Source organism: Typopeltis vanoorti, chromosome 6, assembly GCF_054136105.1.
Source record: "Typopeltis vanoorti isolate ZY-2024b chromosome 6, IOZ_Tvanoo_1.0, whole genome shotgun sequence".
Lineage (NCBI taxonomy): Eukaryota > Metazoa > Arthropoda > Arachnida > Uropygi > Thelyphonidae > Typopeltis > Typopeltis vanoorti.
The window spans coordinates 13,324,553-13,343,379 of NC_143554.1; the positions used below are offsets into that span (position 1 = coordinate 13,324,553).

Genomic DNA, 18,827 nt, shown 5'->3' on the forward strand with positions numbered 1-18,827 from the left:
CTGATCAAACCACACTTAAACTATTGTTCTCAAATTTGGTCCCCAGGATTTGAAGGGGATAAATTAACTGTGGAAAGGGCAGAAGCAGATAACAAAGATGGTTTCAGGTTTGTACAATGTTAGTTATGAGGATCGGTTGAGGGAATGTGGATTGCATAGTTTGGTAGATAGAAGAGAGATGACTGAGACTTTTAAACTGTTGAGAGGTAATATGAGGTTGACAATGAGGAGTTCTTTCACTTGCTGGAAGTTACAAAAGGAAGCTGTGAGCAAGATGGTGAGGAGTAGTGGTTCTTTGCATGGAGGATGGCTGTGGAATGCATTGCCTGATAGAGTGGTGAGAGCAAGGCCACTAAGTTCAAGGAGTTGTATGATAGACTTGGTGTTTCCTAGGAAGGACCTCCCACAATGAGTCTCTTGACTCCATGGAGGGCTGAATAATAATAATTATGATAATTTTTTTCAGCACCAATAGAAATATCCCCTTTTAAAATTTTAATGGTATTTGCATGTTCCCTCTCAAGCAAAATGCAAGTTGGAAGAAGCTGTAATATTTTATTCAATCACAAATATTAATAAATATATTTTTTAGCATTTGTATTACAATAAATTACAAACATGTAAAACATTTTTTAAATTATTAAATACATTTTAGTTATATTAATCCAATATACCTACAGTAAAAACAAAAATTATGAAATTTAAATTTCCAGTCATTTTTTTTTTAATCAAGATAAGATTGCTCTTTTTTAAATCATGCTTTTACAAACATCCATGCCTCAGGTAGGATTCAAAGTCACAACCTGTTGTTTGGAGAAATCGGTGTGCTATCTACTCAGTCAACTAGGCCAGTTTAATGAGACAAATGTATTTGTTTTTGTTGGGAAGAAGTTAATTTGGTGAAATCTGGTTCTGTATTTATTTTTAAAACTAACAATTCAGAGGAGTGTCTGATTGTGTGGTTCCAACCATTTGAATTTAAACAATTTGAGCCACGTGGATGGAATGCAATAATGCTAATAGGCAAATGTGGTCCTCATGGAGATCAGTTGATGCATGTTAACAGATATTTTGTTTAAAAATTCATTATGATTTTTTTAGTTATTGAAAAATTACTTATCAAACAACAATAATGTAAAAATGTACATATATAAAAAAAGGTAATCAGATAATCAAGAAGGTAACCAAAAAGTACAAGGTACATACTACACTTTGGGATACACTGCTTTAAAGCCATTCTTCTACTACAGTGTGCGAATATCAGCATAAAATTTCTTGCAGAAATTTATTTTGTATAATATATTATTATATTTTATATATATCCTTAAACTTATCCTGTTGGGCAAAAAAAAATAGTGATACAGCTTATAAAAGATTCTACTTACAGTTTCCTTACTCTTTGGATCGAAATTCTCTCTGATGAAAAGAGCTCCAACTGCCATGCCCATGTTCTTATTAACCAGTTCTACACATTGATACCACCTTTGCCTTTCAGCAGATATCCCAAAGAGTACCTTTCTGAAATCTGTATGTTTCTGTGCATATTCTTCATCTAGGAATTTTAGCATGGATTTCATAAGTCTCCATATTGCATAATTGTGAATAATCCTGAATAAAAAAAAACTGACATTAGGAAACCAGCGCGCGCACACACACACACACACATATAAGAAGAGCTGACATTAGGAAATATGTGTTGTGTGCTACATGTGCTGAATATAATTAATTAAAAAAAGAGTAAGAAAATTTTACATTTCTGAACATTCTTAATTGAGATTAAATGAAATAAAATATGATTAAGTTATTTAAAACAAGGGGATATATATTAACCCCCACATTGTTTTAAAACCGAATAACAAACTCAAAGATTGGTATCAGAGAGTTTCATGCCGAATATAGTATAATTTTTATAATACTTTATAATAATACTTTTATAGTTTATACTATATTTGGCATGAAACTCTCTGATACCAATCTTTGAGTTTCTTATTCGGTTTTAAAACAATGTGGGATTTAATATCCCCTTATTTTAAATAATGTTTATATCACCGAAATGAAGCCTATTGGCTCTTTATATTTAAGTATGATTAAGTTAATTTTTTTTCTTTACCCCTTCACTGCAATCCTCACCTTAATGTGGTGAATGGGCTTGCATGATTCAAGGATGTATTTAGCTAAGCCAGTGGTAGTGTATTCTACCAGCAGGGCCTCCCAAGTCGAGTAGGTCAATACCGAGGAACCAGACTAAGAGGGATTCCAACAGGGCACAATGGTATTTCAGAGGAGTAGCTTCCTGACAGCATCTGTTACCTCTTGGGGTGGAGACAGCTGCCTATAGAGCTTACTTGGTCACTGACATATTTTGACGTTGACGCAGAGCAGTGGAGACTGGGCAAGAACAGAGGCAGGTTGCCTATCTTTTGAACAGCAAGAGTGATAACATTCCACAGCTTTAGTTACATGGGCTACTGCCAAGCCGATTCATCATTGTAGGAGAAAAGATGATCCCCTTTTATAAAAACCATGAATACACTACATTGAAGAATGAGCCTACAGTATCTGGCATCACTTTGCCTTTACAATCCCCAGAGAACCGAGTTTGCTAGAGAAATGGAGTTACTGGACCAGACATGCTACTCCAAAGAAAAATAATAAAAGTGAAAAAAACAAATTTCATGATTGCTACATACAATGTAAGAACATTATCAGATGATGAAAAGGTAGACAAACTGGAATAGGCAATACACACAATGAAATAGGATATAATAGGACTAAGTGAAAGAAAATCAGAAGATTGCATGGGCTTGCAATCTTCTGATTTTCTAAAATCAGAAAATGTGCTTTACTTAAAAGGACCAGATGATGTCAAACAGAGAAAAGTAGGCTTCTTTATAAATAAAAGTATAGCAAACAAGGTTATTAAATATGAAAGAATATCAGATCGAATAGCATAAATCATGGTTCAACAATCTGAATAGAAAACCATTAAAATTTATGCACAAACCAGCAGCTATGAAGATGCAGAATTATATGACACAATGTCCAATACAGCAGGATTCTACAGCTTACACAATAGTATTGGGAGATTTTAATGCATGTGTAAGAAAAATTAAAAATGAACTGGAAAGGTGTATAGAAAAAAATGGAATAGGAGCGAAATGAAAGAGGAAATATGACGTTAAACTTCATGGTGAGAAACCAGTTAAATGCTATGAATTAAAGATGCCAAGAAATTATATTCTCGATTTAATCCTTTATTCCAGTGTAAGCAAACAAAGTTTGCACGTGAAGTAGCTTCACAACTGGGCAACTCATATATAGAGGTTAATAACTTCACATCACTTGTCTTAGAATCCCATAATGATCCTTTTTACATCATCACATGCCATAATGATTTCACATCTTCACTACCCAGACCAGTTTTACTATATAAGTGAAGGGAAAGCTCCAAAAATTCAGTCATTTCCCCCCCCCCCCCCCAGATCACTCTAAACTCAGCAAGTGCTAGCAACCCAAAGGATCATTTTACTTAATGGTGAGGGTTCCTCTCTGCCACAGAGAGGAACCCTCAGCAGTGGCTATGCCCAATGGTAAGCTCACCTCCACCACCGAGCAAAGCTGTAAACTCAGCGGTGGCTCCACTCAGAGAGAGGCAAAAACCAAAACTGAGAACTGCTCATATCTCAGCGTAGCAACCACCTCAACACTAAAGCACATCAGCTGGAGCCAGACCCAGAAGTCATACCAAAGTTGAAGTAATGCAGAAGTCATATTTCCATATACAAGTAGCCAAAATGAGTCGCACCTTATTACTAAAATACTCTGGATTAGAGATAGATGCTGAAAGTTTTTCCACTTGGTTATACTATAAATTAAAGATGCCAAGAAATTATAGTCTTGGTTCAACCCTTTATCCAAATGTAAGCAAACAAATTTTGCATGTGAAGTAACTTCACGACTGGGTAACTCGTATATATAGGCTAATAACTTCACATCACTTGCCTTAGTATATTTAATGCAAAGCACATATCCTTACAGACATGTATAATGCTATGTATTATGGGAAGGGTCACTACCCAGACCAGTTTGGATCTTTATTGAGGTCTCATCACTGGCAGCTAGATAAAGAAGTTTGATCAAGCATTGATTCGTTTAACATTGACTATTTGACAGAAAATGAGAATATTGTTATGGAGAGAGAAAGAGAAATGGAGAGAAATGAAATATTACATTTTCTGCATTTGCCTCTATCTTTGGATGAAAGATCCAAGATGACAGGAAGGTTAAAAAAAAACTGTGATCTCTGTTTAACTGAATAACTTTGTATTTTATAAAAAATATTAAGGAATTTCTTGCATAACAAAGAAAATTTGAATTATCTCTTCCCTTTCCTTTCCTGACAAGAAATCTACAGAGATATATTTCTTGTCTGGAAAAAACAGAGAAGGAATGTACAGAGCAATACCAAGTAGCATAGCAGAACGATATATGAAGAATAGAATCATAACAACAGAGTCTGAGATGCTTGAAATGAAAATGATAACGGAACAAATTGAAAAAAAAAAAAAGCCACTAAATATGATAAACTGAGAAAGAAAAGGAAATATATAGCAGTGTGAACTTTATGATTAGATGTGCAAAAGATGAAATAGTGAAATAGTGATCAAGACATCTTTTCACAGGTGAATTAGGTATGATGATGATGATGATTGAGAGAGAAGAGTGAAATAGATGTTTATAGTAAAGGGAAAATTTAGCTTCCCTTTACTGTTTTTCTTAATACTATATTATATTGTAATCATAGGTTTGTAGAGCTCAAAGGAAGATGTCTAAACATATTTACTCATGTATCAACAATGTGAGAAAGTCTTTCCTAGAGAAGGCTTTCAAATTTATGAATCTGCTTTTGTTTAATGAGCTGGGATGAAATGTATTAAACTGTGAATAAGATCTCACACTGTTCAGTGGAAAAAGCCTCCCAGATCATTGAACAAAAGCTGATTGATAAATCTGAAATCTTGTCTGGGAAAAGCAGAGCACTTATAATCTGCCTTCCTTCTCAAATTGTTGATAAGTGAATAAATATTTTTAGACATCTTCATAGCAACAAAGAACTTCAAATATCTCTGCTAGTAAGACTAAAGCAATTCAAAGATTAACTTCCAACAAAAAAAAAAAAAAAAATTATATATATATATATATATGTGTGTGTGTGTGTGTGTGCGCGCTCGCATACCTGTCATCAGGATGACAATGACTGCTACGGTTGTTAGGAATGCTTCAGATTATAACAGAAAATTGATTTCATTGCTACATGACCACAGTAATACTATTAACAAACTGTATACACCTCTCAGATCATTGAACAAAAGCTGATTGATAAATCTGAAATCTTGTCTGGGAAAAGCAGAGCACTTATAATCTGCCTTCCTTCTCAAATTGTTGATAAGTGAATAAATATTTTTAGACATCTTCATAGCAACAAAGAACTTCAAATATCTCTGCTAGTAAGACTAAAGCAATTCAAAGATTAACTTCCAACAAAAAAAAAAAAAAAAAAAATTATATATATATATATATATATATATATATATGTGTGTGTGTGTGTGTGTGTGTGCGCGCTCGCATACCTGTCATCAGGATGACAATGACTGCTACGGTTGTTAGGAATGCTTCAGATTATAACAGAAAATTGATTTCATTGCTACATGACCACAGTAATACTATTAACAAACTGTATACACCTCTCATTTCAGACCTACAAGAATTTATGGTCTGCCAAAAAAATCCACCAACACAAAGTACTAAAATGGCACTGGATTACCTGTGCATAGTATTACTATATACTGAATATTTTCCTTCATATACAAAAATCTCCAATTTTCTTATAAAAATCAGGAACCTTTATTAATGTCAGAACCATAGGTATATCTAAAACTGCAACTACTACTATGACAGAGTCTGCCTTTGATTTCACGAAATGGGATTTTATCATCTATGCAGGCTCATTTATTTTTCATTTTTTATTTATTTTTTTTATTTATTTGACACCTCCAGGGAGTCCAAAAGACTCATCGAGGGAGGGCACCTGTTCCACTCGTCCAACTCTGTGTCCACCAACTCTGTCTCCACTCAATCCACCAACGTCATCTACCGTCGACCATCACCACTAGTATTTCTACAGACATTCACAAACATCCGTACCCACGGCAGGATTTGAACCCACAGCCTTTTGGCTGGAGAGCAAATATGCTAACCACTCGGACAACTAGGCCGGCTTCTTACATGTAAGAAGAAATTATGCTCCATGCTTCTTTGCATCTTTAACTTCTTAAGTCTACCAAATCAGAACTCCATGGAGGACTCAAGAAGTTAAAGAGGCAATCAAGAAAAAGAAAAAACCATATTGAAAGTTCCTGGCAAGTAAGTCAGCTTGTAATTGTAGAGAATATAGAAAGAAATGTTAAAAAGCAAAGCACTGTGAAACTAGCTAAACAGAAATCCTGGGACGAATTTGGTAAGGATATAGAAAGCAAATATCAGAAAAGTGGCAAAATATTCTGGAGGCTGATGAAAAATTGGAGGAAAGAGTTACTCTAAAAGGAATCAGAGATGATAAAGGTGACATGAAAACTGAAGATAAGGATATTCGAGATGTCTGGAGCAATTATTTTGAAAAATTGCTAAATGAAACAGTGGTAGAAAACACTCAACAGGAATGCAATCAGGAATATATATTGATACTTGAAGTAGAAAAAGCCATAAAAACCTGAAATGAGAAAAGGCAGCTGGAGTATGTGATAATCGACTAGAAATGCTCAAATATGGAGACATAAAAGTTTTACAGTGGTACATTGCATAATTCAGAAGGCCTTGTTAGAAGGTCAAATTCCCGATGATTGGAGTAGAGTTCCCAAAGCACCCATCTGTAGAAAGGGAAATAAAACTAAATTTCAGAATTATAGAAGAATTTCTTTCCAGAGTGTTCCTGGTAAGATTTATGCAATCATTATTGAGAAACAATTAAGAAAAATTGTGGAACAGGGATCTGTATTTAAGTTTTGAAGATCTGGAAAAAAGCATATGACAAGGTACCAAGAGAGAAGCTGTTCAAAATGCTGTAGTTATACACCATAAATGAGACATTATATCAAACAATACTTGGTCATCTGTATTTGAGTTGTAAGTCAGCAGTTAGAATTGAAGGAAGATTATTTGATGTTAAATCAGGCGTGCGACAAGGGTGTACATTATTCATCATCAATATCAATCACATTATGAAGTAAAGTGGTATTAAACCTGATATTAAAATTGGATATGTTAATCTCAGCTATTTAATTTATGCAGATGATGCTATACTTCTAAATAAATCCAGTACGGCTGCAGAATTTCTTGACTAAATTGAATAACTGATGTAATAAATTTGGTATGAAAATCAGTAAGAAAATGACAAAGATATTGAAAATTGACAGAATTATTGAAAATATCGACTTCATCCTGAATGGAGAATCAAATAGATCATCAATAAAGAAGACAATCAAGAAAATCCTCAACACACCTCCTACAAGCATCTCACAAAAGAAAGATTTCAAGAACGCAATTACGCTACCAAATATCAAGAATGTTATGGCCAAATTACTATACAAGCATGACATTAAAGTAGCTTTTCTACTGCTAGAAAAAATATCAAGATTTCTACATCCCCCAAAACCTCCACATCATCCTGGAAATTTATATGAACGAACATCAAAAAAGAAATGAAAAAAAGGAGAGAACACAAATCAGGCCTAGCATCCCACACAACTTCCATTGGCCATAATGTACTTTGGCATAAAACAAACATGTCTTATACTGAAAAAAAACTGTTTCACAAGGAAATTTAAGGAAGCTGCAAATATGCTTAGAATACCAACGCAATGCAACAAAAACCAGGGCCTAATTCTACACAAGTTTGGTCAGCATTCATAAAAAATATACCTAAGTCAGACCTCTGACAGAGTGAATGCAAACAACAGAACATGACAACATCCAGTATTGTTCAAACATAGCATGCATTAACATATATATCAATTCTTCATTTGGATTTTTTAATTTGATAAACTGTTAAACTGCCGTAACAACATCTAATGGACTATTTGGAGTAATTTCTCATTTCTTGTGTTTAAACTTTTAGTTACCTTTAACCCCTTAAAATGCAAGTCAAACGACATATGAAACTTGTCGGGTTTGTTTATCTTTATTTATCTTAATAAACATGTGGTCACAATACCAAAATCTTTCTTTTGAAAAACTTGAGAAATATTACTTGTTAAATTGGTCATCTCATCGGAGGATGTAATTATCAATGAGGTGTCAAATTATCCACCAATTGGTGAAAGTGACCATGAGGTGATTACCTGGGTGGTTCCCAGCAGTGCAAGGACCCCTGTGAAAAAAGGGTATATGTGGAACTACAAGGGGGGGGGGGGTGATTATGAAGAGCTTAGGAGACAGCTTGCAGGTGTAGCATGGAATGAGGAGTTAGCTGGAAAAGAGATCAATGCAGCTTGGGGGATTTTCAAAAAATATTTAGCAGATGCAATGTCTAAATGTATACCATGGGTGAGAAGGTTAAATAAGGTAGGTGTGAGATGGATGAATAAAGAGATTAAGCATGCAATACAGAGAAAAAAGGCACTGTGGAGGCAGCATAAGAGAAGTGGAAGTAACCAATTTCATGAGGTCTACAAAGACCAGGCAAGGAGGATGACTTGGTTGGTGAGAGTAGCTAAAGAGAGGTATGAACAGCAGTTAGCTAATGAAGCCAAAAAGAATCCTAGGGAGTTCTTTCAATATGTAGCCAGCAAAAGAAAGAATGATTATGGAAGGATGACATTGATTGGAGGAAATGGTATAAAGACAGCTGTTGCAGAATGTGTGGTGGAGATACTTAATGAGCAGTTCATAAAGATCTTTCAATCTTGTGAATGTGACTTCATGGAGAGATTAAGAGCAGTTGATGATGGGGAGGAGAGACTGACTGTAAGTGCGCAAGAGGTGTTTGGGGAGTTGAGTAAACTAGATGTAAATAAGGCTGTGGGACTTGATAATATATCACCGCGTATTCTGAAGGAATGTGCCAGAGAGTTGACACCTGCCTTGACATATTTTTTTAATACGAGTCTTGCACTTGGAGTTCCTAAAGAGTGGAAGGAGGGCAAGATTGTGCCACTTCATAAAGGAGGTGATCGAACTCGAGCATCAAACTATAGCCTATCTGTGTGTCAGGTGTTGTGGTTAAGTTGCTGGAGAAGCTTGTGAAAACTAGGATCCAGAGTTGGGTTGACAACAATGGTATAATCTTTGATGGACAGCATGGATTTGCTAAAGGGAGGTCATGTTTTAGTAATCTACTTACTTATTACAATAAAGTAACTGCTTGCTTGGACAGAGGAGAAGCATACACGGTAATATACTTGGATTTTGAAAAGGCTTTTGATAGAGTACCTCATGATAAGTTGACAGTCAAACTAGAGCAGATGGGGTTGGATATTAGATTAGTGCATTGGATTGGAGACTGGCTATCTGATAGGTATCAACAAGTTGTGTATGGGGGTGCAATATCCAGGAAAAGGAAAGTCACTAGTGGAGTGCCTCAAGGATCTGTTTTAGGGCCATTACTATTTAACTTGTATATTAATGATATTGGTGAAGATTTGGATGGAGATATTCAGTTGTTTGCAGATGATGCAAAGTTGGGACGAACCATAAAGAGTAGTGAAGATGTTGTGGCCTTGCAAGAAGACTTGAATAAATTGAGTGATTGGTCACGGAAATGGGGATGTGAGTTCAATGTTGCCAAATGTAAGGTCTTAAAATTTGGAAAACAAAGATGGGATGATGCGGAGGACACTGACGTGTAGAAGTATGGAGATTCTTGTTCCATTGTATAAGGCTTTGATTAGGCCACACATGGACTACTGTGCCCAGATTTGGTCACCTGGTTTTCAGAAGGATGAAGAGATGTTGGAAAGGTTCCAAAGGTGACTGACTAAGGTAGTTTCTGACCTCTGGAATGTCGAGTATGAGGAAAGATTGAAAAGATGTAATTTGCAGAGTCTAGTGGAGAGAAGGAAGAGGGGAGATATGATAGAGACCTACAAGTTGGTAAGGGGTTGTTATAGGATCAATGGTGGAGAAGTTCTACAGAGAATAGTGGGAGATCAGAGGAGAACCAGAGGTCATCCCTGGAAACTGTATAAAGAGGGTTTGAGTAGGGGAGTGAGAGGCAGGTTTTTTTCGTGCAGAGTTGTGAGTGATTGGAATGCCTTGCCTGAGAGTGTAGTGTCTGTAAGGAGTTTGAATGTGTTTAAGACACGGTATGATGAGATGTGTGTGAGATAAAAGGACCTCCTAGATAAGTCTTTGACTCCATGAGGTCTTGTTTATTTAATAATAATAATAATAATTCAGAGCTGAAGTTTTCTGGAAAAAAAAAATTATGATATTGGATACTGCCAGAAAGATGAACACATAGAAAAGAAGATGAAGAAGAGAGAAAAATTAGATGCTTTTCGTGTAAGCTGAGTGTGTGTATGGGTGGGTGGGGGTGTTGCTAATGAGAAGATTAGAAGGTATCTCAAAGATCAAAGATTGGTAAAGAGAGATGAGAGAAGCAGGACTACTTTTGCGAGTAGATTGTTATAGTTAATTACTAATGCCAAGAGTATTTAAAATGCAGGGAGGATATTGTGGCAGTGGTCAATGCACATATTTGAAAAATTATTGGTACAAGTTCAACCTGGTCTTCAGATGATATTATTCTCACATGACAGAATGGCACATTATTTATACAGACACAGGGAGGACAGAAACTAGGAAGAAAGGAAGGAATTATTATTATTATCTGAGACCTCAAGGGAATCAAAGGACTCATTGAGGGAGGCTAGACATCACCCAAACCAGGTGTCATACCTCCCTTAAATTCATTGACACTAGATGCACTCACCACCTCTTAAAGCAAACTATTCCACTTACTCACTGCTCTGTGAAAGAAAAACCTAGCTCTTATCCCTTTCTTGACTGTGAACAAACTTAACTTCCATGGGTGTCCACTGTGTTTTCTCCCTACCTTCCATATAATGAAAAAATTCATGATACAATGGGTGTTAAACTTCTGAATGGGTGTTACCCTATAACACCCATTCAGAAGTTTATAGAGCTCTATCATATCACCTCTTTTTTATCTGTTAAGGAGAGTATGTAATCCACATATTCGCAATCTGTCCTCATGATCAGAATCCTATAATGAGTTTGTCAACTCCATGCAGGGTAATAATAATAATAATCCTTATATAATCTTTATGACTCTTCTTTATCCCCTCTGAGCCCAGGAAACCAAATCTGCTCACAACAGTCCAGGTTCAGTCTTATCAAGGCCTTATACTGAGGCAAAATGACTTCCTTATCCTTACAAGTCAAGGTTTTCTTCAACATCGGAATTATTAAAGGCTGTTAATGACTACAATAAATTACAATCTACTAAACAGTAATGTAGCTAGATTTCTTGTTCCCCTTGGCAAATTCATAGAAATATGCTTTGTTTAGTGTTACAGTTTTGATAATGGGTTAAATATCCTATCAGCAGCAAGCTTCTGAAATTGTTGCTCTTGAACTACCCCAGTGCCATAACATTGCTGTCACTGTTACTTAGGCTTTCAAGCATGATATTTGAACTATGAAAACACGATTATCAAACATTTCTTGTAAATTAAGTTTATTACTTAAGAGAATGCGCCTCAGTAGTGTAGTCAGTAATAGTAAATGCTCTTTAGTTGAGAAGACCTAGGTTAAAGTCGACTATTTAGGTTTATGTGCTGGTTTAAATTCATTAGGTTTAATGTAATGAATACATCACAGATAAATAATTAAACACATGTTTATGTTTAATCAATCCTATATTTTGTCTCAGTCACTGAGACATCAACAGAGATACAATATTAAAACTGTAAAAACATACACAAAAATGCACAACACAATATGTTAAAAAAAAAAAAAAAAGAGATTGAAAACCTCAAGTCCTATGAAGGATGCCCTCTATGGGTGCTGTTGGGCAGGAGGTCTAAGAATTGAAGTTTCTTAAATCTTAGGAAGCATGACTAGCTACATGACTGTTCAATAGATAGTAATTCATAGCAGTCCACCATATTTATTGAGATTCAGTTGGTTTTTTAATGCTGCTGATTCCAAAAAAAAAAAAAAAAAAGTCTTTCAAGTTTACATGCTTCACTGCAAACAAAGTTGCAGTGAAGCATAGTGATTTTTCCATTTGATTCTGTGCAAGGTATCCAAGTCATGCCTAGCTGACCATGTCTTGAGTGGATAGTGTGCTCGCTCTCCAGCCAAAAGGCTGCGGTTTCAATTCCCGACAAACATCCATACCACATTAGGCATGGATGTTTGTGATTGTCTGTGGAAATACCAGTGGTGGTTGGCAGTAGATGGCATTAGTGTAGTTGTGGTCAGTTGGTGATTGAATGGTAGAGATGGAGTTGTAGCGCCCTCCCTCGATGAGTCCTTTAACTCCCTGGAGGTGTCAAATAATAATAATAATAATATATATTTATATATATTTTTTTATATTCTTATATTCTCTTATATTTAATATCTTATATTCTTCTAGGTGGATGTTAGCAGATCTCTCATTTTGACCATAATATGAAAAGTTGTAAGAAAGTAAACACCTAGAACAGAGAGAGGATGGAGAAGATTCTTGGGATAGCATATGGGGGCAATAGCTTCAGATGAGGTTTACACACAGTATAAAGATTGTACTTTTTTTTCTTTTTTAGAGCTCTGAAAAAACTAACCAAATCTCAATAAATATGGTTGTGTTAAACCTCTCAAGATTTGGAAACTAATTCGTAGGCGGTCCATCCAACAGCACCTAAAGAGAGTGCCCTTCGTAGGACTTTAGGCCTTCAGTCTATTCTCGCTTATTGTTTTCATGTATGTTTATGTGTGTTTTTACCATTTTAATATTGTATCCCTGATGATGTTTCAGTGACCGAGATGAAATACTGGATTGATTAAATATGTGTTTAACTGTTTATCTATGTTGTATTCATTCCATTAAACCTGATAATGACTCATTAAAATCTCATCTAGGATGTAAGGAACATTTAATAAGGAACTTTCAACTGGAGATAGTCTGTCTTGAAATTGAAATGCATTTTACACTTCACACAAAAAACCCACTCCCATTATCCAGCCAATATTCTACAGCTTTCAGGGATAGGATCTTGTTTTTGTGTTCCACAGCTTATTCTGTTTCTTCCTTCCTCTATTCTATAAAAATAACTTCCACATTAGACTGTAGCAATCCCTTAACAACTTATGCTTCAACTTGACACTGCAAATGATTCCTGCAATCCGTCCTCATTCACAACATTCCAGACACCTGATACAACATTAATTACTCTTCTGTCTTTCAAATATATACCCTCATCTCCTTGAAAAACAGATGACCAAATATGTGCACAATAATTAATCCATAAGTAGACTGATCAAGGCATTATGCAATGAACTATAACTTCTTTACTTCTATGAATCGATGTCTTCCCCATCACTGCTATAAACTATTATGACATCCTTAGTCTAGCATGTGGCCAATAAATTTCAAGTCCATGCACCATTATCTTCTTCAATATTTTGAAAATATTCCCACCAATTATATTCACTACATCTCATCTTTACCTTACAAATTTCAAAAATTGACACTTCAGAACTCCCTTATGCTCACATAGCCAGTCTATTCAAATCTTCTTGCATAGTTCGCAGCATCTGCTTCACTTCTTATAGCTCTAATCAACTTCTTTAGTCTCCTGTAACATATGGTCTGCATAAAAAAAGATAAGTTTCGATGCTAATTGTTATCAATATATTATAACTTTTGTGTAATTGTAAAGTAATTTTAGTCTGGTTTGGTTGTGATTGAGTGTGGCATGTTTGCATTTCATAGTTAAACAATTTCAAGCACTTTTTTCAGAATAATAGTTAATGGAGTCAAAAAATGGCAGTAAGAACAAGGTCCTCCAGATGTGCGGCATGAAAATCGAGTCTGTTGAATGATGTGGATTTTACCAAGATGATTCATTGCCAGGAATGCACGTATGTGTGGACAAATGTGGCAGATATGTTTGCTGAAAGATGAAACAAGAGAAGTGAAAGAGCGACAGTCTGTAGAAAGCATGACTGTGAATGGATTGCAATGATTTCAATTAAAGTCAGGAACTGGAAGGGAAGAATGTCAGACCAAAGGCAAAAGACAATTATGCATGTAAGACTATGAATGATAGCCAGAAGAGTGAACATGAGAATATCAGTGTGGATTATGTGATTGTGAATATGGAAATGATTAAAAAAGGAAAGCTGGGCACAATTACAGGAGTGGAAGTGTAACTGATTGACAGAACAATAGCGGGAGAAATTACTGGAATGCAAGGCTGAAAAATGATGATTAAGATGAGGAATGAAATAAGGCATGTGCAGAATGAAATTAAACATATGATGGATATGAATGGAAAAGTGCGAAAGAATAAAATGAAAGATAGTGGACAGAAAGAAGTAGCGAATGACTCAAAATAGCATTGCATGGAGATTCTATAATAAAAGGTGTAGAGGATGAATGGGTGCACAAGCTATGTTTTCCAAGAGGGAGAATGAACAGGGTGATTGAGGCACTGGATATGAGAGGTAAGTGTGTAATCTGGTTGCACTAGAATGCAAGATTGGATATGAGGAGATTACTGAAGAGAGTGAAAGACAACAGTGTGGTAGGAAAGGTTTCACCTTTGGGTCTGGCTCTAACTGATGAGACCTCAATAAAGGTCAAAACTGGTCTGGGTAGTGACCTTTCCCATAATGCATAGCATTATACATGTCTGCAAAGATATGTGCTATGCATTATGGGATACTAAGGCAAGTGATGTGAAGTCATTAGCCTCTATATACAAGTTGCCCTGTCCTGAAAATATTTCAGGTCAGGTGCAAACTTTGTTTGCCTGGTTAGATCTGGTTATATCAGGGGCTGTGATTGTGAATGGAGTCTAATTTTACCCTGGATGGCAACAGTGACCATGAAGTAATCATCTGAGTTGCAGCCAGTCGCATGCAAATTTCTAAAATAAAAAAAGGATACGTGTGGAAGTGCAAGACTAGTGATTATGGAAAGCATATAGGACAACAGGGAACTATAGTATGGAAAGAGGAGTTGAGTGGGAAGGATATAGACGATGCATGGGCATTAATCAAGAGCTATGTCTGAGTATATCCCAAAGTTGAAAAGACTAAACAAGGTAGGAGTAAAAGGTAGAGGAGACAAGAGATCTGGGGGTGATGATTGATAGAAAACTGAAATTCAGGGAGCATATTGCAAGAGTGTTATTGCATATAACTCAGAGGATTGCTGCAATACTGAGAAAAATGCTGACCTGTAGAGATAAAAGTGTTATCAATCCCTTGTATAACACCTGATCTGACTACGCTCAGACTATTGTTCTCAGATTTGGTCCCCAGGATTTGAAGGGGATAAATTGACTGTGGAAAGGGTACATAGGCAGATGACAAAGATGGTTTCAGGACTGTACAATATGAGTTATGAGGATAGACTGAGGGAATGTGGACTGCAGAGTTTGGTGGATAGAAGGAGGAGAGGTGATATGATCGAGACTTTTAAACTGTTGAGAGGCAGCTACAGGGTAAACATTGGAGAGTTCTTTCACTGTGAAATGGGGGGAAGGAGCGATGACAAGGGGCCATTCCTGGAAGTTACGAAAGGAGGCTGTGCGCAAGAGGGTGAGGAGTGGTTTCTTTGTGTAGAGGGTGGTTGAACTTTGGAATGCATTGCCTGAGAGAGTGGTTGGAGCAGAAATGGTCAATGGGTTCAAGGAGTGGTATGATAGACTTCGTGTTTCCTAAAAACGACCTCCCAAGATGAGTCTTTTGACTCCACGGAGGCCTGGATAATAATAATAATAATAAATTGGATGAATGAAGAGATTAAGTGTGAAATCTGGAAGAAGGCACTGTGAAGGCAACACAAGATGACTGTTGATAATTGTCATCTGCATGAAAAGTATAAAGAGCAGGCCAGGAAGGTAACTTGATTGGTAAAGGCAGCAAAAGTGCAGTATGAAAAGAAGTTAGCCAATCAAGCTAAGAAAAATCCAAGGAAGTTTTTTCAATATGTGGCAAGTAGAAAGAAAAATTACTATGGAAGGATGATGCTAGTTGATGACACTGGCAGAGTGGTAACCAATGCGGAGTATATAGTTGAATTATCAGTTTATCAGTCTATTTCATCCTAGTGATGGCAACATCAGGAGAAGCTGGAGTGTAGAATGTATGGTGGAGGAGGAACTGATAATGAATGAGCAGAAAGCATATCAAAAATGAAGTAAATTTGCTATTAATAAGGCAGCAGGATTTGAGAGTATATCACCACGTCTTAAGGGAATGGGAATTAATTCTCTATGGAATTAATGGTCCTTAGGTACAACTATTTAACATGATTCTTGCAAAGGGTGAGTTCCAAAGGAATGGAAGGTGGGAAAAATTGTCCCACTTCACAAAGACAGGGAGGATAAGACTAAGGCTAAAATTATAGGCCAATCTGTGTGTCTGGGTTGTTAAGGTATTCCAGAAGTTTGTGAGGATTAGGATTTAGAACTGGGTTGATAATAGTAGTATTCTTGATGATGGTCAGCATGGGTTTGTTAGGCAGAGGTCATGTTTTAGTAATCTTCTTACATATTACAAGATGACAAATTCACCTGATAAATGAGATGCATATACTGTGGTGTACTTGGATTTTCCAGACCTGTTATATAGACTGCCAAATGACAAGTTAGTAGCTAAACTGAAATGGATGGGATTCAGTGGCACACTCTGGATTTAATCTTGGGGTGAAGGGGCGAGTTGAGTAGACAATTTGAGAATAGACACTATGCATCATACGACCTATGAATGAGCTTCTGCAATGATTGCCAATACATGATACTCGTGATCTCCTCTGGATTGGCTTGGGCAAACGAAGTAGCGCTCGGTCTGCCCGAGCACTACCTCATCCACCTTGCATTCACAGCGGCCATGATTCCCGAAAGCTATAGGGTATTCCCACCTTATGTGACCGCTAATTCATGAATTAGCGGTCACATAATTCATTTATAGAAATAGAAGATACGACACAACATACATTTTTAAAAAAACTAATTTTAATTAGGAAAAGATTTTTGGAAAATTCTCTAGTGTTTTTTTCCTTTTTCTTTTATTGGGGGGCCAGGGCCCCCTGGGTGAGCCAATGATGGTAGTAGATAACAGACGAGTTGGTTGGATATCTGATTGGCTGTCGGACAGGTATCACAAAGGAGGAAGGTCACTAATGGAGTGCAACTGAGATCTGTTTTGGAACCATTACTGTTTAACTTGTATGTTAATGACATTGGGACTGACTTAACTAGAGATGTTTACTAAGATGCAAAATTGGGAAGGGTATGAAAATTGGAACAGAAACTCTGGTCTTGCAGGAGGATCTGAAGAGACTATGTGAGTGAAAAAATGAGTGGAGCTGTTCAGTTTAATGTTGCAAAGTGTCTTGAAATTTGGTAGGCAAGGTTGGGATGCAGACTACACAATTAATGGAAAAATTTGAAGGAGGTAGAGGAAATGAGAGACCTGGGAGTGATGGTAAGCAGGGACTTGAAGTTTAGGGATCATATTACTAAAATTGTAAGAACATCATAATGGATTATGGCAATAATGAGGAGGACACTGACATGCAGAACCAAAGAGGTTATGGTTCCCTTGTATGAGGATGGTCTGAAAAGTTCTCAGCCTAACAATGAAAAAAAAACGCATTTATAATTTCAAAATTATTTTTATTTTTCAACATAATCTCCCTTAAGACTAATGATTTATTCCAGCACCATTATCCCGTTCCTGTAGTGGTTCTCAGTAAGATCTGCAAAATACCCTCTCTACAGCAGCGATTACCTCTTGATTCAAAGAAAAACTCTGACCAGCGAGGAAGAATTTTAGTTTTGGGAAGAGATAGAAGTCAGAGGGAGCCAAATCTGGGGAATAGGGTGGATGTTCCAACTATTCATGGTGCAGATCCCTTAATTTTCCCATTTCCAAAACACCTTTGTGGGCAAGTGCATTGTCCTGATGAAAGATGATTTTTTTCTTCTGTAAACTGGGTCTTTTCTCACGAATTTTTTTGTCTAGTCTAGTTAAAAGATTGGAATAATATTCCCCGGTTATTGTTTTACCCTTTTCAAGATAATTAATAAACAAATTGCATTAACATTCCAAAACACCGATGCCATGACCTTTCCTGCCGATGGAACCTACTTTGGCGCTGAACAACCGGCTTCTGTCCACTGTTTGGATTCTGGTGTGTAATGGTGAATCCAAGTCTCATCCATAGTAATAAATCGTTGCACAAAATCATTTTTATTCTTGTTAAAATGATCCAAGCACTGTTCAGAGATTTTCATGCAAGTGCATTTTTGATTTGTTGTGAGCAAGCATGGCACCCATCTTGCACAAAGCTTTTTCATATGCAATTCTTCATACAAAATATATCCTACACATTCTCTCAAAATGCCTATAGTCTCAGCTATTTCATGCACTTTGACTCACCAGTCATCCAATACCATATCGTGCATTTGAATAATAATTTCTGATGTTGCTACACTTTTTGGACTTCCTTCACATGGATCATCTTCAAGGCTGTTATGGCCATGTTTAAACTCGGTAGCCCATTTCTTAATTGTCGAAAACGAAGG

General features: G+C 36.4%; 1 protein-coding gene across 1 annotated transcript in view; it reads right to left on the reverse strand.

Moving 5' to 3' along the window:
* The window catches only part of Nep1 (M13 family metallopeptidase neprilysin 1), a 275,024-nt gene that overhangs the window by 134,077 nt on the left and 122,120 nt on the right, over positions 1-18,827 (reverse strand). Inside the window, exon 8 of the mRNA XM_090394673.1 lies at positions 1,386-1,608. Within this exon, the coding sequence (XP_090250799.1) occupies positions 1,386-1,608 (223 nt within the window). The remainder of the gene's footprint in view (positions 1-1,385; positions 1,609-18,827) is intronic.